Source organism: Nerophis lumbriciformis, linkage group LG09 (genome assembly GCF_033978685.3).
Source record: "Nerophis lumbriciformis linkage group LG09, RoL_Nlum_v2.1, whole genome shotgun sequence".
In the NCBI taxonomy this organism is placed as follows: Eukaryota; Metazoa; Chordata; class Actinopteri; order Syngnathiformes; family Syngnathidae; genus Nerophis; species Nerophis lumbriciformis.
In genome coordinates this window covers 40,510,474-40,532,412 of record NC_084556.2, presented here as the reverse complement: position 1 = coordinate 40,532,412, position 21,939 = coordinate 40,510,474, and the positions used below count along the sequence as shown (strand labels likewise).

The following is a 21,939-nucleotide window of genomic DNA, read 5'->3' as shown; positions in this document are numbered from 1 at the left end:
GCCGACATGGATACATTTGGACGGCCACAGTAAGATTTGGTACGATTTACCTATTTTTTATGTATTTTAGATCTGACACGATCTGCTCGCCCTTGCTTACAAACCACATTGTAATAGTGCGATCTGAGTGGCTTGTAGACTACAGACTGTATGATGTCTGTCACGCTGCATGGTCAGAGGCACACGGGAGTGCAATGACGTGTACATTGAGATCAGAGCACATTTACATGCTGCTGCAATGTTCTTATTCGCCCTAGCTTGGTCAGGTAGCGTTTTAAATGGGTTAGCAATGCTGAATAAAGATTAGGTTGGTTATTGTAGTAACCCCATCTTTTTCTAAAAAGCAGTAGCACTGATTTGTTTCGAGTTCTAAATGATTGGTTTGTGTTGCCCTTTCTAGGAGCACAGAAACCTTCCCTTCATGCAGGAGCTGAGGAACCTCTTCTCCCTCATGGTGGGGTCTAAGAGAAAGTATGTGGACCCGTCACGAGCTGTGGAAATCCTCAAAGATGCCTTTAAGTCCAGTGAGTTGCAACAGGTAAACCATAACCTTCTCGGCATGATAACATTTGCAAGTTGCATAATAGAAATACATGAATTGGAGCCCTAGTCTCACGAGGGATGGAACGATTTATGAAAAAAAATCAGAACCATTCAGTTGACCTGAATCGGTTTGGAGCGCATGTGTTGTTTGATCATGTTTTTTGTTCTTTGTGTTACAAATCTGTTTTGTGCATGTAAGTGTTGTTCTGGTACGCATTGTGGGGAGGAAAAGAAGCAGGAGAGTTGTGGAGGCTTTGTTGTAGACATGGTGAGTGGAAAAGTGATTCAGTGTGCGATATGTTGACGGCCGTAAGAGTTTTATAAAACTGACTGTGTGGAAGCACTGTTCTACACATGGGAGTAACTGGCCCACTTGGGTCAGTTGGGAAGACTTGGGACAGAAGGTGACGCGCAGTCGCAGTCTGTGCATCAGGGTCTGTGTACTTTTACAGAGACCCCTGAATAAAACGTGATATAAATCAGGTTATAATCCGAATTAAAACTGGGAGCAGCGTTGAACAGGCTCTCGCCACTGTGGCACTGTGGACTTCACGACGCTTGTGTTCACGTCCTTCCCGATGACCTGACTTACCACCAAAATTTTCAGAAAGATCGGAGCATCTATAAGGAAGTTATGACTGTTATACATTTCCACCACAGGGGGCGATAATAGTGCAGCGTAAGTCATGCATTTGCGTCCCACCCAACACCCCGACCCACCATCTTAAAATTTCAGGAAGATCAGAGCATGTGTAAGGAAGTTTTGACTACAAAGTAGTGAAACTGGCACCATAGCAGTGATCCGGTTGCATCCCACTGAATACTCCGACCCACCATCAAACATTTCAGGAAGATCGATGCATGTATAAAGTAGTTATAAGTTCCATCACAAAGGGGGATAAAGACACAGCAGTAGTCATGCAGTTGCGTCCAACCCAACACCCCTACCCACCATCAAACATTTCAGGAAGATTGGAGCATGTGGAAGGAAGTTATAATTCTTATAGTATTACATCACAAAAGGGTGATAAGGGCGCTGCAGTAGTCATGCAGTTGCGGCCCACCTGACGTCACAACCTGCCATCGAAAAATTCAGGAAGATAGGAGCATTTGGAAGGAAGTTATGGCTGTTATAATTTTCCACCATTTGGAGGCGATATTGACGCCACTGCAGCGACGTGGTTGCATCCCACTAAATACTCCGACCCACTATCAAACATTTCTGGTAAAACGGAGCATGTGAAAGGAAGTTATGATTGTTATAATCTTCCAAAACAAGGTGTCGATAAAGTAGTCATACAGTTGCGTTCAACTCAACACCCCCGACCCATCATCCAAAAAATTCAGGAAGCTAGGAGCATGTGGAAGGAAGTTATGACTGTTATCATTTTCCACCACAGGGGTCGATAATAGTGCAGCATAACTCATACAGTTGCGTCCCACCCAACACCCTGAACCACCATCGAACAATTCAGGAAGATAGTATCTATCTGTGTTGGCCTGCGATGAGGTGGCAACTTGTTTCCTATTGCATGCTCAAAGAACAATTTTAGATCATTAAAAAAAAGTAAAGGCAGTGTAGGCGTTAAGAATTTTCAAAGTAGGGTCCCAGGGACACCATCAAGTCATAAAAATGGGGTCCCGCAGTACATTTTTAGGGTCCAACTTTTTTGTAACGGTTTTGAAAACAAATGATAAAATGTATGCATTATCCTGTTATATCTCACATTCTATATTGTGTTTTGGAAAAAGGTTGTTATAAACATTACTTAATTAATTAAAAAAATAATACAAAAGACCTTCACCCTTGCCCCCAGTGCCACTCACACTGGTGAATGAATGTTTGGTGGTGGTCGGAGGGGCCGTAGAAAAAAAAAACAGCTTTGTTTTATTAGTCAACATTGCAACTTTTTCTAAATTACATTTCACCTGTAAGCTTTTTTATTCCACTTTTGTTATGTTTTTGTTTATTTTAATACCGGTAGTATTTTTAGAATGTACCGTGGGCCTTTAAAACATTAGCTTCGGGCCGCAAATGGCCTCCGGGCCACACTTTTGACACCCCTGCTATAGATAATAAAAAAATACATCTGATAAGTCTATCGATAAAAAGCAGAGCCTGACGACGCTTGCGCGTTTACCATAACGCACAGTTAGCATCTCTGCTTCAGTAAACAATGACGGTGATAAAGTCACTGTCAGCGATACAAGCGACACTCGCTAACTTGTCAGCTACTTCTCCAAGAGACTCCTTTTGAACATTCCTCACACATTAACACTTCAAAAGGCACATATTTTCCCCGTTTGTTGACCTGCAAAGTATTTTTTGGGGGTGGAGGAGTCTGGTCGGGTGCTGGTTAGTTTGAAGCTAACAGCTAGCCTGTCTCCATCCTCGAACAATGTCGATCCAGCGGCAGATAAAAGTGAAGTTTCCGTGGACTCACAAAGACTAAAACAACTCATTTATTGGAGACATGGCACAGGATGAAGTTAAAAAGGTTGACTTTATACTCACCTTGATGTTTACCATCAAGTCTTTCTTTTGACAGCCCCTCGCGGTAAAGTTGTTTGAGTGCAAACTGAGGCAAATTTAAACAAAACAAAACACCGGCGGAAAGCGATAATCGATCAAAGAAAAAAAAACAAGCAAATCCGGCGGTATAAAAAAAAATCCACGTCCGGGGGATGCGTGGGCTTCCGGAAATGCGCGTCCTTTCTGATTTCAATACGTAAAAAGACACAAAAAGTGCTTTAACGCCAAAACTGTATGGTATTTAAAAGAGGGGATGAAAAAATACTGAATTATTTTTGAATAAATAATATTTAAAGTGCAGTTCTTAACATAGTCTACTGTTGCTAAATACACTCAAATCACAGCAACACAAATATTTTCTTTGCAAAAAATAAAAACGAAAAATGGGAGTTAATGCAATCGTTACATGGTTTAAAAAGATCACAAAATAAATACCGGTAATTAAAAATGTAGGATTAAATTAATTTAAAATAAATAGATAAAAGTATGCATTAATTTAAAACTGAATCTCAAGAGAGATTTGCTCACAATTTGTCAGCAAGTGTTTTGGTGTTGTTGAAGTGTGTATTTGATGAGTTTAGATTAATTTGCTGCCTTGATTGCAAATTTATTTTCGCGTGTGATGCATATAGCTGTTGCGCTAAGTGCCCTATGTGGCTTTTACAGCGGGACTGATTTTTTTTCTAAATTCCCACTGTGTATGTCTTGTTCTGTAAATTGCAGCAGGACGTAAGCGAGTTCACACACAAGCTGCTGGACTGGCTGGAAGATGCCTTCAAAATTAAGGCTGAAGAAGACAGGTAACTCTCTCCTCTTCACTTAACAAGGAGAATAAATTATTTATCCATTGTATATGATTGAGGAAGGTGTCTAAGAATGAAAACATTTTTATTTTTTGTTTACAGGGAAGAAGACAAGCCAAAAAACCCCATGGTAGAGCTTTTCTACGGACGCTTCCTTGCTGTTGGCGTCCTGGAAGGTGAGACAAGATGATTTGAAATCCGTGCTGAAGTGTGAAGTAGCCATGGTTTGATTGCATGCGCTATAAAAAGTACGTCTCTGCCCTAACCAATGAAAGATCACCTTGTCAAAATGAGGTAGCCGCCATAGAGGAAGAGTGCAAATACTGTATATTGATTGCTGAATACCTTGACTGCCTATTGACATTGTATTTACGATGCTGGAGCAGAGCCACCAAAAACTAGGCCCCTGACTCTGCTGTTAATAATGTGAACTGGCAGAACTGCATGTCAGCTAGCAACCCTACTTCTGCTTGTTTTGTGTATCAGTTGTAGTGTAAACAGCCATGTAAGTAACAATGATGAGTGTGACATATATTCAGGCAATACTTGAACACGCTCTGGCTTTAATGCATTTCCTGATAGCACACACACTTTTTCATGCTGTTTTATTTACATCTACAACAATCCATAAATGACTGCTCTCTGATGTGTCTGTGCGCGCCATCCCTCAGGTAAAAAGTTTGAGAACACAGAGCTGTTTGGTCAGTATCCGCTACAGGTGAATGGCTTCAAGGATCTCCATGAGTGTCTTGAGGCAGCAATGATTGAGGGGGAGATTGAATCACTGCACTCTGCTGAAAACTCTGCCAAGTCCGGACAAGAGGTCAGTGTCATCAAGCCAGTAAAGACCACGGTAAATTGTTCACATTTCAACTTGTGTGCTGATGCAGATCTATTACATGTCCATTAAAGTCAAACTGCATGACTCATTAATCAATTGCAACTGCAATCGGTGGTAGTAATTTGCAAAATTAAACATGACACATTTGCATTTAATTGTAATGGATGCTGGATGATAGAGAAATTATGTTGTTTAAGACAAAAAGTGACTAAAGAGCGTAAAAAGCACAACACATTTGTGTAGAATTACAGATGACCTTTCTTCCGCTGCTTCTTTTTGTCTTTTTTAATGTCACAAGTAGGGATAAGTACCACATTTGGCACTTTCTCCGTCAGTTGCTGGGTACTGAGTCACGCACATTTTGATTTAACGCAATGTTCTATAAACGTGGTCGTGCCTTAGACCAGTGGTCCCCAACCACCGGGCCGCACAAGAAAAAAATAAAATATATATATATTTTTTTTAATTAAATCAACATAAAAACACAATATGTACACTATATATCAATGTATATCAATACAGTCTGCAGGGATACAGTCCGTAAGCACACATGATTGTATTTTTTTATTAAAAAAAAAAAATCACTGGACTCCAATGGACTCCAATCACCGCTTTATATCGAACTTTGAGTGTACCTTTTGGTGCACGTCACATCCTATGCAGAGCTAGTTGGTCTGCTTTGAGAGCAGGTAATTACAGTCCATCACTAAATTCTAGGTTGCCCTGTGTAGTTATTTTGGGTTTGACGTGGACTTGTGAAATTGAAACTGCACCGCACAGAACAAGCAGTCTCAATCTACTCCCAAAACATCTTTCCTTCCAGCACTGGTTCACAGAACTCCCTCCCGTGTTGACCTTCGAGCTGTCAAGATTTGAGTTTAATCAAGCACTTGGCCGGCCTGAGAAGATCCACAACAAGCTAGAGTTCCCCTCTATGCTGTACATGGACAGGTGATACAGTTATTTATGCTAGTCAGGGTACTGTCAATAAGATATATTTTTTTCTGTCATACTGTGTTTTTTTCCACTATCATGACACAGTTGTTGCAGATCTCTCTGAATTTAGTCAAACCACCGTGTTGCCAATGAATGTGAGTTTCAGCCACAAGACTGAAATGTTTTATCTGATATTTTTGTTAGATACATGGACAGAAACAGAGAAATCACTAGAATCAAGAGAGAGGAGATCAGAAGATTAAAAGAACATCTGACACTGCTCCAGCAGAGATTGGAAAGGTACAAATTACCTCCCCATGGTTTTCTCTTAATCAAGACAACTGAAAAAGCCTCTAAAACTGCTGAGGAGAGTAAAGTCTCAAACTGTTGTTTCCTTTTGTATTTTTTCTATTTTGATGTCCTGGTTAAATTGAAGGTATCTGAGCTATGGCTCAGGCCCCAAGAGGTTTCCTTTGGCGGATGTCCTTCAATATGCCATGGAGTTTGCTTCAAGTAAGCCTGTGTGTACCTCGCCTGTGGAGGACATCGACTCTTCAACCCCCCTTGGTGGTGTAACGGCACAACAGCAGCCACCTCCAAGGCAAGTTTCACAACAAACCCCAAAAATGCAGAACATATTTTAGGCTATTATGTAATCTACCTCCTAAATCAATTATCTTACAATTTAACACATTAACAAATAATTGAAACATTTGAGCCCAAACTCCAAAAAAGAACTGTATGTTCTTAATTGTGTGAATGCTATAAGCAGTAATTCTCAAAGTGGTACGTGTAGGGCTGCATCAAACGATTATTTCTCGAATCGAATACTCATTATCAATTTTTTTTCCGATTAATTTATATTTAAAAAAAAAAATTTAAACTACGTCTGCAACAAATTTCAAGAATGAATTTCCCACAAGTGTTATATTTCTTATGTATTTATTGTTGGCAACATTTATAAAACACATGTAAAACATGGCTAGAGATCTTTTTAATTCATTCAGATTATTGTAGTCTCAGTATTTCGTACTAGCCAACTCACTCTTTTTAAAATGTTCCACAAAGCTCCTAGCAGCTGCAAGTGCTTTGCTTATCTGAAGATCCTTTTTTAGGGCGCTGTTTACAAATAGTTGAAGGGTAATGACGGGACGCTATTCCATGCCTCCCATCTAAGATCCTGAGGGCAGCCACTACCAGTACATTCACCAACCAGCAATATTTTTTGCTGTATGTCGCTCATCAAGTGGCATTGTGGTAAGTGCGTATGAAGCGAGGTTCCAATTTGATTGACAATGTGGTATGTGACTCCCAAATATGCTTCTGTGGCAAGATAAAGTTGCAATCAAGACATCCGGAGTTGGTGTAACTGTTGATGCATTTTTAAGTTCCGCTTTCACTTTCTCAATAGTGGTTTCATATTTGTTTCTCTATCTCATTTGTGAAGTCACTTCTGGTGGGAAGTGTGTATCCTGGATGGAATGTGTTAGTCATTTTACAAAAATCTTCTCCAACAATGGAACTGAGTTTAATGTGCTTTATCATCATTCAGTATGCTGTCAGAAAGCACCGTCGATAGCTGGGGTGTTAACTCTTTTCAGGGTACCGCATCTTGTTCGGAAAAACAAACAAAAATATATAAAATATGGTAAATTTACATGTGCATTAGCTCAATATCACACAACTGTGCTTGCCATAAATTCATAAAATTATTATTATAAAAAGTACAGAAATTAAATTAACAACATGCATACTACAATGTATGTAAAAGCTTGACATCTGATAGAGACTCACTAAATTGATTTAGCATTAATCCGTGTCAACCACTATACATTTTAACTTTGAGCCTCGTTTTCTAACATCAGTGTAAAATTAGAAGCTAATTCAAAATATTTATTGAGTTGTTAAACAGGCGTAGAACATGTAAAAATAAAATGAACACTAACACATTTCTTTTGTCTAGAAACGTTAAATGCATGCTGTTGGAATTAAAATACAATGCTACTTACGGTAGCATTGTATCTTTTTTTGCAAATTTTTCAGGTACACACCTCAGTCAGATATTTTGATAGTTGACACATTCTCACATTAGAATGTAAGCATGATAATGTTAGCATGCTATCACTAGCATGTTAGCTTTTTAGCTATTTTGTATGTATACACCTCAGAGTCATGTATTTTGATGCTTGTCGTATGCATAATGTTGGCATGTTAGTGTTTTTTTGCTGTTTTTGAAGGTATACACCAGTTATTTTAGGTACTTGACCCATGCTAACTGTTGAGCATTTTTTTTAGCATTCTGGCTAGCGTGCTAACTGTTAGCATTTGAGTCTGGCTTCGGCTTTTCAGCATTCACATGCATTTCTACTGAAGTTGCCATTTCTAGTTTTATATCATGTTTATTTTTTGCAGCCTGGCCGAGCAGGATTCTTCAACTCCCTCCGAGAGCTCAGGCTCTGTATCCGTTCCTTCTTCAACTGCCACTGCAGCCCAGCAGCAGAGAGCACCCATTCACAAGCCTTTCACCCAGTCCAGACTACCCCCCGATCTTCCCATGCACCCCGCTCCACGCCACATCACCGAAGAGGAACTGAGGGTCCTTGAGGGATGCCTGCACCGTTGGAGGAGTGAAGTTGAATATGACACCCGTGGTAAGACTACCTTGCCTCCATTTTCTGCATGTTATATCGTGTCATGAGTAGTATTTGACAGATAAATCTGAAATTGAGAACTAATTTTACTATATTTATTTTACCAGATCTACAGGGCAGTATTACAAGACTCCACAGAACCATTGAACTGATGTATTCTGACAAAGCCATGATGCAGGTATTAATAACTTTTGTGTGATCACTAACTCATATAATGGACCATTTTACAAAATCAATGCCATTTAGGTCCCAAATAAAAAATAGAGGTACAAATTATTGATACAATAACTAAAATTCATATTTTCTAAATACAATTTAAAAGATCAATTTGAAACTACCAAGAACACTGGAAAATAGACTTCACCATTAAATATAATGACTTAAATATTTCAGAAATATTATATTTTTAGGGCAGTCCCTCTCTAATATTGATATTGGATATTGGTTAAAAAAAAAAAAAAAAAAGGTAAACATGGTAGGCAATAGCCTTCTCGGACCAAGCAGCTACTCAACAGCAAAGCACACAAGCTAGACATATGTAATAACTGTCTTTCATTGAACAATATTGCAGTCTAAAACAGCACATTTGTCGATATAAGTATTAAATAATTATAGTTGCATATCACTTACACATACAAAATCTCAAAGGCAAAAGCGTATTAGAAAGTACCCAGTAAGAAACGTGTGTATCGTTCAAAGCCCTTTTAAACTTAACTCAATAAATTATTGTGACCATTAAAATACAATTACACCTTTACTTTCAACTAAATTAAAGACAACATAAATCCATTCCAGACAATTAATTATAAATATGCTAGTATACAATATAACATACCTACTTACCTTTGTTCTCCGTTTGAATTATTTAACTTGATCAAGCTTTTTGTAACATTCCACACTACAAAAAATGTAAATGATGAATGATTCTTGCTTATATCGTGTCGGAACAATATTGGTTTTGGCCAATGTTGCTATCCTATCGGAGGTCAAAAAGTTGTATCAGACACCCCTAAATATTTGTGTTGCTCCTTATTGTTAATTATACTTACTTTCAGTCTGGTTACTCAATTGAGTCATCTTCGGCTTAGGTATCTTGTCAAATGTTTCCTGAGGTGAACCTATGCGCATTTTTAATGGTTACATATGTGCATTATCAGATTTACATTTGAAAAAACAAATACATGTAAGTTAAGTTTGAGAGTTACAACAAACAAATGGCACCAATTGGGTAGAATGTTCCATGAAGTAAGCAGTTACATTCAAAAAACATTATTGTCATACACATTACACACTTGAGATGGCACGTACTTTAGTACCCAATGTAATATGTACGTAATAATTTGAAAGGGAACTGTACTTTTTTGGAATTTTGCCTATCAAGAAAACACTTTTTTTTTTTTTTTAGGATATCAAAGACAAAACAAAGCTTGCAAGATGTAGCTAATGGGAGTCACCATTGTAGCCTTTAAAGCCCTCTAAAACAACTTCAAAAACCCTCCAATGTTTTATATAGACACGTTCATAACAATATGTACTATGTACAATCGTTGCTGTATTTTTGTCATTTTAAGCATTATCGGAACATATTTCCTCAGAGCATATAATTCCGTTCCTATAGCAACGCACTTTTTACTTCTGGCAACAAACGCGTGTGTGTTCTAACCATGGCAGACATGGTGATATGGACAAATGAGGATTTATAACCTTATCTTTTTTTAAGCTGAATATATGGAGGATGAACTAGTGTTATAGGAGCTTAGCAAGCACAAGGAGAGGGTGAAACGCTGGAGCAAAAAACATGTGATTTTGTCCCTCGTAAGAATTGTGAACGATAGGCAAAATAAAAATAAAAAGTGCAGTTCCTCTAACTAGAATGGAATATAAATTGAGTAGGTTATCAGTATAATATAAATATATTTTAAAAAGAGTTGAATAAATAGAACAATAGAATAGATTGGGATCCTCTAGTGCAAATTAAATGTAAAAACAATGACAGCAAACCAAACCCTAACCCTAAAATATGTTTAGCATAATTTGCATTCATACATTCATCTGCACTGAAAATATGATTTGTTACCGAAAGGTTCCTTACCGGCTCCATGCAGTGTTGGTCCACGAAGGCCAGGCTAACGCAGGCCACTACTGGGCTTACATCTACGATCCTCATCAGCGTTGCTGGATGAAGTACAACGACATCTCTGTTACAAAGTCATCCTGGGAAGAGCTGGTGCGGGACTCGTTTGGAGGGTACCGCAATGCCAGCGCCTACTGTCTCATGTACATCAACGACAAGAAGCCCTTTCTCATAGAAGGTATGGACGGACTTGCTTTAAACGGAACTCGTCGGAGTACACTTGCTACAACTGTATATCTCAAGTCAAAATCACATATTTACTATTAAAAGTTAATATATATCACCTGTTTTCCACTTTTAATATAGAATGACACAATGAAAATAACTTGTTTTGCATTAAGGATAGTCTTCAATGTTGAGCCAAGTCTTACAATTTGTTTTTATAATTTAGCCAAATCACACTTGTAATTCGATGCATGAATCAGTGGTCCTGCTTCTGGGAATTAGGGAACTGAGAAAAGTTATGAGAAATAGAAGTATGTATGATTAAGTCCCACCACTAATTAACTCATATGGAAGACTACAATATATTCATACACTTAACAGAAAGGTGTTTATTTTGCAACTTCGTGTGTACTCACTGTTGCCCTCTATTGTCTACGCAGAGGAGTTTGATAAAGAAACCGGCCAGATACTGAGCGGCATGGACAAACTTCCGCCAGACCTGAAGCAATATGTGAAGGAGGACAATGAGCTCCTTGCCAAAGAGATCGAAGAGTGGGATGCTTTTCAGGCCCGCAAGGCCCAGCATGAAAAGTTTACCCTTGCCGCGGCCGCAACAGCAGCAGCATCCAGCACCTCCACTTCCTCCTCTTCACCACAGCCTATGAGTATTGAGTGCAGCCCTCCAGACAATGCAGGTCAGTGACACACTCTCAGCACTATTAATCAATATTTAACTTGGAGACATTGCAAGTTCCACAGAGAGTAACACAGTAGGAACTTAAATGGCTGATTTTCTTTCATAAATTATGTGAATGTATTTTAAGAATAAGGGCTTAGTGCAGGGGTCGGCAACCCGCGGCTCCGGAGCCACATGCGGCTCTTTGATCACTCTGATGCGGCTCAGCTGCATACTTGCTGACTCCCCCGATTTTTCCGGGAGGTTTCCGGATTTCAGTGCCTCTCCCGGAAAACTCCCGGGGCAAACATTCTCCGATTTTCACCCGGACAGCAATATTGAGGGCGTGCCATGATGGCACTGCCTTTAACGTCCTCTACAACATGTCGTCGCGTCCACTTTTGCACCATGCTATCTGCGTGCCGGCTTGGTCACATGTAGTATGCGGCCTCTGCTTACACACGTGACTGCAAGGCATACTTGGTCAACAGCCATACAGGTTACACTGAGGGTTGTGATACAAACTACTTTAACACTCTTACTAATATGCGCCACACTGTGAACCCATACCAAACAAGAATGACAAACACATTTCGGGAGAACATCCGCACCGTAACACAACATAAACACAACAGAACAAATACCCAGAATCCCATGCATCCCTAACTCTTCCGGGCTACATTATACACTCCCGCTACCACCAACCCCCCCCCCCCAACCCCGCCCACCTCAACCGACGCACGAGGCTAGTTAATGTTTTAGAATGGCGTTTCCCAAAGTCCTGACTTAAACCCAAGGGTTACATGCCAAGGGACATGTAACCAAACTTCATGAATGTTTTTTGTGACAAACAAGTATGTGCTCCAATCACTCTCACAAAAAAAAATTGTTACATTCGCTAAATTGGTGGTGTCGATACCAATCTTAATATCATTATGTGGTCGATACTAGAGTGATTAGATTGAAAATATTTAATTTATGAAAATATGTTTTGTTGTTTTGGTTAGTGTTTACAAATTCAGAGTAACAGATACAAGTTTGTGTGTACTACTGACATTGTTTTTATGAACTAATTATATATAATAATCAGTGTTGGGTTAGTTACTGAAAACCAGTAACTAGTTACAGTTACTAGTTACTTTATTTCAAAAGTAACTCAGTTACTAACTCAGTTACTTACACCAAAAAGTAATGCGTTACTGTGAAAAGTTACTATTTAGTTACTTCTTTTTTTTTTTTAAAGCTCCCATTAATGCCCTTTTTGCTGTTATTGCACTGGAGAATAATACAATCTGTTGATCAACTTGACATGCATTTTTATTTTCCTTTTAACATAATTAATGAAAAACAGTGCAACATAAAAAGGCATTCCTCCTTTCTTTAAACTTGGACCAATGACCATTAATAAAAAACAAGTTTAAGTGCAACATAAGAAGAAACATCATCTTCCTTGAAACATAGGTAATGAAATAAAGCCTGACATCTGGAGTGATGCTGCTGTCTTCCACACTTGGAGCCATGGATTGTAGAATCCTTGTTTTCAGTGGCAGGATCATTGACACAGATGGTGAAGTTTCAGTGCTCAGTAGAGATGTAACACTTTTGAGGGGTTTAAGCACCTAGAGGACCTCATCTGCCACTCTCACATCATCATCAGACAGGGTGACATTTGTCTTCAGGGTGTTGTGGGTCAATGCAGAGTATATAGCTGCCTGCTGCTCCAACATATCATAAGTGGAGTTCCACCTCGTTGGGACATCATGTATGAGCAGGCAGCTTTAGCATTTCTTGCTTTGTCTTAAGCACATGAGCAGCTGTTGTGCTTGGGTGGAAGTAAGAAACCTTCCTGATCCTCCCAAAGAGGCGCTCCATCCTATTGACTGAGATTCCCTTCTGTGATGCCAAATTCACTACATGTGCAAAGCACCTATCTGTGGTCCCAGTCCTGCCTCATTCTCTGTAATTATTTGATTTTTGGCATTATCACGTGTGACTGGGATATCTTTATCTTCCATTCCTCCACTGCTTGTGTCAGTACCTGCGCAAGGTGACTCTCGTAGAGGGGGCGTGTCTTCTCATCTCCCAGTCTGCTGTGATGAAGTGAGCGCTTATAGTTCCGCTGGACGTCCACCCGTCTGTCATGAGCGCAACAGATGATGCTCGGGATAGTTCATCCACAACTTTTTTCTTCTCCTGCTCATAAAGATCTGGCACAATCTTATTGCTGAAGTGGGTGCGCGACGGGATGTCGTAACGTGGCTCAAGCACGTTCAGCATGTGTTTAAAACCCTGGTTTTGCACAACCGAATCTGCACTTATAAACACACCGATTCAATGGCGCTGGGCGTTCAAGCTCCTCCGTTATTGCGCTCGCCATGACCACGCTGTGTGTGGACTGAACGTGCCAACAACTTTTTTTTTTTGTTTCATAGATCAAACCGCGGATCAAACCTCCCCTCCCCCCCACCCCCCACCCCCCCACCTCCCACCCCCCCACACACACATAGACCGCGCCTCTTTTCTTCTCTCCGGCTTGTGACAGAGGAAGATTCAGAAGAAAGACACCGCAGCGTTTCTGTTTCTAGCCGATACTACATCAAAAGTAACGTAAAATAACGCAGTAACGCATCATGTAGTAACGGTAACTAAATTACTGAATAAAAAAAAATAACGCGTTAGATTACTAGTTACCGCCGAAACTAACGGCGTTACAGTAACGCGTTACTTTGTAACGCGTTAGTCCCAACACTGATAATAATAGTGAATAAGGAACTAGTTAAAATATTGTGCTGATATTGATGAACTGAAAATAGCACTCACAATAAATCAATTGAAAAATGTATGGTTAATACTTGTGGTCACAATTGGTATGGACGATCTCACTGATGGATGATTGGAATCCGCAGCATAAATCCCTGATCCGAACAGCCGTACTTTAAATGCATATTCAATGCAGACATTGAACTTATTTGGGTTAACCTTTTTTATTTTTCCCCTAATAATTTTCTTCCAGTTGGGCTTGTAACTTAGACATGTTTTTGTAATATTTCTACGTTTCCTGTTTTGTTGCGGTTCTATAGCCCCACAGCAGGATCCAGAGTACATGGAGCAGCCGTCACCCACCAATGACTCAAAGCACCTACAAGAGGACACAGAGAGGGCCATCTCCAGAGTGGCTGCAGAACAGGAGGAGAGAAGCCCAGAAGCATTGCTGAATGGCGTATGTAAAACACAGGAAGACTCACACACCACACATCTTAGCGCAGCCATGTTAACTGTATATACCAAAGCTAAGAGAAGAACAATTTTATGTTGTTTTATGTTTAAAAAAAAAAAAAACACTTGCAACCCACTTCTTTGCACTTCAATTTAATTATTTTTATTTTCTGCTCTGTTTTATACATATATTTTATTTATATATATTTATTTGCCTGGTTAAAGGGTCTTTGGCCTACATTGTCGACTTTTCCGACTTATTTGTATGTTTCAAATGTACTTTTGTATCATATAATGAGGTTGATGTGTTTTTAAGTTATTCCTGCGTTCATATTTATGCCACTCCTAAGGTGTATGACAACAAAGAATGGGTACCAAATTCTGTACAACCGGGGGGGGGGGGGGGGGGGGGGTCCCTTCCAGGGTTTCTTGCTGTTCCCATTGGGTTGAGTTTTTTCTTGTCCTGATGTGGGATCAGAGGATGTTGTTGTGGTTTGTGCAGCACTTTGAGACATTTGTAACTAAACTTTTATTGATTGAAATAATAATAACAGTGACAATAAATTAAAATAATAGCAATATCAAAAACATTATAATTAAGTTTTTGCGTTTAGATTTTTTTTTATTTACTTTTTTTTACCTGTTACTTATTTTACCACCATAGAGTGTGTGCAGTTTGTGTCAAATACAATTTAATACAATGTTTGTTAATTAAATGGAAAAATCCTCACATTTTTTAGTGCAATACATCTTTGGACAATTTTGACCAGTATTTTAGGTCCAAGCATAATAATTGCGTAATTGTATCAATAAGTGCTTCAAGTACATTATGCTTGTGTAAGGTTGTTTTTTTTTTTAAACCTTTATTTTCTTTATTTCGCCTGACTAGATTTGGCTCACCGTGCTATTATTGTGAAGGGGGGGAAGTGTGCTGTGCTGTTATTCTCAGCTTGATAAATATAGGAGACTCACTTTAGGCTAAAAAATAAATTGCCTTTCAAGCTGCTGTTCTGTTTGCCCATTAATCTTACATCGATATCATTCTCCTCAAAGTGACAACATTTCACTTACATTTGTCAATTTCCGTAATATTCTGCGTTTAACAGCGGGTTCCGTTTTATTGGCCAATTATGTGACTCTGTCAGCGGTTACGTAAATGCAGAAATTATATGGCCTTACTTTTTTTGTAGAGTTTAGTGATTATTGATTATGCATACTTGCGCTGTCAAATAAAAAGTGGTAGCCATGGTAACATCCCAAGCTATTGTTAGATTCTGTGCTAAGTCGCTAACAGACGTAAACAACATAAACAGATGAGATTAGTGATAAAGTCGCTACAAGAACAAATAAAGGTTCTAAAGCAAATTGGTATGTTTAAATAAAGCTGTAGTCACTCACCAATCGTTAAATGCAGTCTCTGACCAAAGGGTTGCTCACTCAGGACTCCCAAGTCAGCAGCGTGCCATCATTTAAAAAAAAAAAAAAAGGAAAATTTAATGTGCAGGCATAGCACATCAGAGTGCGTCACAGAGAATCCCCAATAAACACGAAAGGGGTGAAGGCGAGCCAAAGAGGGGGAAAAAGCAGCGAAGCAGCTGTTCTGTGCCTGTCAGGCGCAAGGACAGCAAGCGGCTGTAACGTAGCGTGACAATATATTGTATACCGGTATAGCGTTACTGTCCCAAATACATTTTGGGTATTTTCTATAGCAGTGGTTCTCAACCTTTTTTCAGTGATGTACCCCCTGTGAACATTTTTTTAATTCAAGTACCCCCTAATCAGAGCAAAGCATTTTTGGTTGAAAAAAAGAGATACAGAAGAAAAATACAGCACTATGTCATCAGTTTCTGATTTATTAAATTGTATAACAGTGCAAAATATTGCTCATTTGTAATGGTCTTTCTTGAACTATTTGGAAAAAAATATATAAAATAACTAAAAACTTGTTGAAAAATAAACAAGTGATTCAATTATAAATAAAGATTTCTACACATAGAAGTAATCATCAACTTAAAGTGCCCTCTTTGGGGATTTTAATAGAGATCCATCTGGATTCATGAACTTAATTCTAAACATTTCTTCACAAAAAAAGAAATCTTTATTATCAATATTTATGGAACATGTCCACAAAAAAATCTAGCAGTCAACACTGAATATTGCATTGTTGCATTTCTTTTCACAGTTCTTTTTGACAGACATTTTAGTGAGGGTCAAACCATCATGGCATGGGGGAAACTCTGGGTTTATGGTAATGAATGGAATAGCCTACTTGATTTGATGTTCAGTTTATGAACTTACATTCATATTTTGTTGAAGTATTATTCAATAAATATATTTATAAAGGATTATTGAATTGTTGCTATTTTTAGAATATTTAAAAAAAATCTCACGTACCCCTTGGCATACCTTCAAGTACCCCCAGGGGTACGCGTACCCCCATTTGAGAACCACTGCTCTATAGAACCGGTATGTCGCTCAGCCCTACTTGTACCCATTGAAAACCGAGCTAGCTTGACCACCACCAATATTTATTGGGCGGCACATAAGCCAGACGTGACGTCAGTAATATCCCAGCAATACATGCTACCGATTAGCATTAGTAGTTTTACATAGTAATTTAAACACGTTCAGGTTTTGTAATCAAAACTGCGATTAAGATGCATAGCAACAGCAAATACTTCTTTCTGACTACAGCAACGCACCTGGGCCAAACTGAAATTAATAATAGAAAGAGAACAAGATATACCAACTTGACAACACTGTTATTATTATTAGCTCACCGATAAATTTGAAATAAAAAATAAATGAGATTTTAATATTAAATGAATTAAAATTAAATACCACATGAACACACAAACCTACCAAAAATTTCTTCCGTTGACTAACGGTATTGATTCCCTAGTCCTGTGAATTGGTACCGTGTCGGTTCAAATGTGAACAGTACCAGTGTTAGATGCAGTGCAGTACCGTTTGTTGCTTTTGCTTGAAATGTCAGACAGAAGGTATTTTTGCGATGTGAGAATCATGTATCTAAACCAGAGTAAGGTAGCAATGGGATTTAGTTTTTTTTGTTTTCCTGAGGTTGCGACTTGTCCAGGGTGTACCCCGCCTTCCGCCCGAATGCAGCTGAGATAGGCTCCAGCGACCCCAAAAGGGACAAGCAGTAGAAAATGGATGGATGGATAGATGTTTTCCTGGGAGCTAAATACATGCCTCACGGCCATTTCACAGAGAGCTGTTTTGTAAACAGAGCACAGTTTCATGGCAAATTCTTGTATAGCCATTTAAATATATCCGACGATAACCATTAGCACGTAACCGGTTGAGTGGGTGTGTTTTTAAGCATCTCTGAGCAGGCTGCATTAGTTTCATAGTAGTCACAATCATGACTATTGATTGCAACTTCCATCAGTTTGGTGTCAGCTGTGCGATTGTCCCGTCCTCCTACTTCCCTCAGACTGAAGGCCAGTTGAGCACACCCTCCACTCCAACTCCTGACCTTGTCATGGAGGATGAGTCCGCTGGCCAGCACACAATCGAGGTGGCCATTCCCAACGTGGGGACCTTTGTCATTGAGTCAGAAGAGGGGGGATATGATGATGAGGTAGAGCTTTACCCTCAAAATCTGGCCTGTGTATGATACATAAACGTAGGTTTGTTATGCTTGACGCTTAGGAATGGCTTCAGAGTGAAAATGTTATGCAATAATACTACACTCTTTTTGCATGACAATTCTAAAAAAAAAAAAATTGAGCCACACTAAACCATTTTCACCTTTTGCAAAAAGCTGGCTGCTGCTTTTTCTGCAACTACACAGCCAAGTTAGCTTCTGTCATGGAAAATCGGCCTGGGCCAATTATAAATAAATCAGTTAATCAAACAATAAATTAAAATTAAGTTGATCCTTTTGCCGGCATCGATAAATTACCATTTCCATGTGTGTTGTTTGTTTTCTGTCTGTCTCTTCCAAACAAGGTACTAGAGGGTTCACTGTGTGCATCGCGCTCAGCATTTACAGTATGTGCGTTTGTTAAATTGCAGCGTTAAACACTGTGAATCCTCTCGACCGATCGTCTACTATCTTTGTCTCAGTGGGTGGATTCGGTGCTGCTACCTTACACACACAGGTTGGACCGACAAAGCCTTGGTAGTCGCTAGTGAGAATCACTGCAAAGTAACAAAAAATAGAAGGAAAAAAGATGATTTTAAAGCCAAATATTCCGTTGTTGGAATGTTTAGACTTCAAATCAAATAAGCAGGATTACCCTTTTTGATAACCTCTCGAGGAACTCTGAAGAAACGTTTATCCTTTCCACAATTTTAACGGTTCATACAGCCGAAAACAACAAAAGCATAGGGCATTTTTTCTTCGAGAAAAGCTAAATGGCACCTAGTTCCCATTGAAAACATAGCTAAATTGACCACCACCAATATTCATTGGGCGAGACGTGAGCCGAACGTGACGTCAGTAACATCCCAGCATAACACGGACGGACGAACAAGCAAGTATGCCAAATTCTTTGGAAAGTGATGGCAACAAAAAAAGAAAACACAAGAAACCACATGACCCAGTTTTTTCCACTTGGGGGAAAAACTGCACTTCAAGATGTTTGCGTTTCAAAGGATTACTTGCGTTGTTGTTGTTATTATATATTATGATTACCGTATTTTTCGGAGTATAAGTCGCACCTGCCGAAAATGCACAATAAAGAAGGAAAAAAACATATAAGTCGCACTGGAGTATAAGCCGCATTTTTGGAGGAAATTTATTTTATAAAACCCAACACCAAGAATAGACATTTGAAAGGCAATTTAAAATAAATAAATAAAGAATAGTGAACAACAGGCTGAATAAGTTTACGTTATATGAGGCATAAATAATCAACTGAGAACGTGCCTGGTATGTTAAAGTAACATATTATGGTAAGAGTCATTCAAATAACTATAACATAAAGAACATGCTATACATTTACCAAACAATCTGTCACTCCTAATCGCTAAATCCCATGAAATCTTATACGTCTAGTCTCTTACGTGAATGAGCTAAATAATATTATTTGATATTTTACGGTAATGTGTTAATAATTTCACACATAGGTCGCACCTCCGGCCAAACTATGAAAAATACTGCGACTTATAGTCCGAAAAATACGGTACATTAGTGCTTACACTACTGCACTCAATAATATCATCGGCCCAGGCCTAATTGTAAGTCAATGCCAACACTTCAAGTCGTCACACTGTACTGACCAACTGATTTTTATAACCCAACTGCTCACCTATGTTTTGGCTCATTGTGCTTTCTGTAAATGTAAAGAAAAGTTTGTCAAATCTACTTACACTGTGAGATCAAACAAAATCAATCTGATCAACATTGGAAAATAAAAGCGACCACACACACAGACACACAAACACGCACACACACACTCTACAGCACTGTGTGCAAGAGCATTGTGGAATATATTAGATTTAACTCAATTTAAAATATTTTCTCTGTAGAATGTAATCTCCCTTGTTGCCCAGCAAAAATGTGTAGTGTTGGGGGCGATCCCCACACTACTGGAACCTCTGCTCTAATTAATGCATGAAATGCAGATTTATGTCTGTCTGGCATGCTCCTATTTGAGCTTTTCAGAGTGAATAACTCGGAGTCTATTATTTTGTTTAATGCAATTGCTGCTTCCCGGGCAGGCAATGATGACCCCGAACATGCAGGGTGTAATTATGGCTATTGGCAAATCCAGCAGAGTATTTGAAAAGAATGGGCCCGAGGCAGCCTTTTTTAAGGTACACACTTGTCTCTCCTTCACCTTTTACATTCCCTTTCCACCCACTTGCACCTTCTTTTCATGCAAATCAGCGTCTGTGTCTTCTTCTGTCTTACATTCCAGTAGTATTCTCTGAAAGTCAAACACTAACTTAAGTAAATGTAACATAATTTTTACCATTTTAGCCGGGCAGTTTAGAGACTATTCAGTCATTCTGTTTGATGTCAGTAGCAAAATATACCAGCCACTAGAACAAATGAAAGCAAACTCCACCATGTGTAACTCAGACACCTTACTATAATAACACTTATTTCTTACATCGTACGTCTTAGCTTACTATTGAGGAAGCTTTGTGTTTAATGATCGTTGTGTTTCTATAGGCTCTCAAGCTAGAATATGCTCGGCTACTGAGGTTTGCCCAAGAGGACACGCTGCCTGAGAATGACTACCGACTCCAGCATGTCATTGTCTACTTCATCCAGAACCAAGCACCCAAGAAGATCCTGGAGAGGACATTGCTCACTCAGTTTGCCGATCGGAACCTGGCATTTGATGAAAGGCATGCACTAAACACAACCTCCTGTTATTTTCGTTCATTCTCACCCCCCTTTCCACTTAAGTGCATTGTTAGTCCAAAATGTTAAACAATATATGATTGGTCACCAGATAATCATCATTTTAATGTGATTGAGCCTTGAATGGAGGTCCGCAAAATGCATGTAATCTTGAAATTAACGACCAAGAAGTACATTGAAACCTCCAAAGTTGAAAACAATGTGTTGAGGAACACGGGTTGATTATTTTTCATTCTAATACATTTTCAAAATTATTTGAAAAAGTTTACACAAAATTATTTGAAGTGCACTAATCGTATTTTGCAAAAACAACTCCTTTGCTCAATTTGTAAGGTTTTTCTCATTGGTTACAACAGCCGATATCTCCATATATGGTAACATTTTACCGAAGAGCTTTGCGCAAGCCATTGTAGTCCGACATTGTAATCAATAAGTTCCTTTTTTTCTTTATCCTCTTGTTGTGAAGGCCGACTGGCTCTTACGTGCACATGTGTTTTCCGCTGTCGCCATTTCTAATACAAAGTAGTGTATGGTTCTAACATATCTGTCAGTAGACTCGATATAGAAACTCTAAAAGCTACAACACGGATGATGGTGAGAAGACGCAATAAAAGTGGAGGCATGTAAATAAGACCACCCACCAAACGGCACACCCTGAAGAGAAGGTCCGAAAGAAGACGGTCTGTAAAAATAATCACCATTCATGTTCTGTAGACCACAAGAAAGTATTTTACATGTGGAAAACAAATCTTTATATGATCCCTTTACGAACTATTTTAGCATCCTTTGTTGAAGTATTAAAAAAAAAGTTTTTTTAATCAGAGCAAATACTACAAAAATGAATAATAATTACCTTTATCTTTTGCGTGACAAAGAGTGAGCAGATTTGTAGATAAAAAAAAGATAATGATTAACCCATTATTGTTGAAATGTTTATTATTAGTAGGGATGCACGGTAGATATCAGACAAATAATTATTAGGAATTATGACACATCGATAAATCCGCTAACATTAAAAAATAGCTCCAATAACTGATTTAAAAAAATGCTCCAGGACGTGCTGTTCATAGAGAAGTTCATGTTTTCATGTCAGAAAGT

The 21,939-nt window shown here is 38.8% G+C and overlaps 1 protein-coding gene across 4 annotated transcripts in view; it reads left to right on the top strand.

The window, feature by feature from the left end:
* Nucleotides 1-21,939, top strand: part of usp25 (ubiquitin specific peptidase 25) — a 64,752-nt gene that overhangs the window by 22,034 nt on the left and 20,779 nt on the right. For 2 of the 4 annotated variants that reach the window (XM_061963160.1, XM_061963159.1), the window contains 15 exons: nucleotides 401-538; nucleotides 3,800-3,876; nucleotides 3,982-4,055; nucleotides 4,551-4,702; nucleotides 5,544-5,671; nucleotides 5,861-5,956; nucleotides 6,093-6,257; nucleotides 8,069-8,307; nucleotides 8,415-8,485; nucleotides 10,391-10,619; nucleotides 11,047-11,301; nucleotides 14,363-14,502; nucleotides 17,956-18,102; nucleotides 20,190-20,285; nucleotides 20,647-20,825. In XM_061963160.1, the coding sequence (XP_061819144.1) occupies nucleotides 401-538; nucleotides 3,800-3,876; nucleotides 3,982-4,055; nucleotides 4,551-4,702; nucleotides 5,544-5,671; nucleotides 5,861-5,956; nucleotides 6,093-6,257; nucleotides 8,069-8,307; nucleotides 8,415-8,485; nucleotides 10,391-10,619; nucleotides 11,047-11,301; nucleotides 14,363-14,502; nucleotides 17,956-18,102; nucleotides 20,190-20,285; nucleotides 20,647-20,825 (2,186 nt within the window). The remainder of the gene's footprint in view (nucleotides 1-400; nucleotides 539-3,799; nucleotides 3,877-3,981; nucleotides 4,056-4,550; nucleotides 4,703-5,543; nucleotides 5,672-5,860; nucleotides 5,957-6,092; nucleotides 6,258-8,068; nucleotides 8,308-8,414; nucleotides 8,486-10,390; nucleotides 10,620-11,046; nucleotides 11,302-14,362; nucleotides 14,503-17,955; nucleotides 18,103-20,189; nucleotides 20,286-20,646; nucleotides 20,826-21,939) is intronic. The other 2 variants (XM_061963161.1, XM_061963162.1) reach the window with 2 other exon arrangements.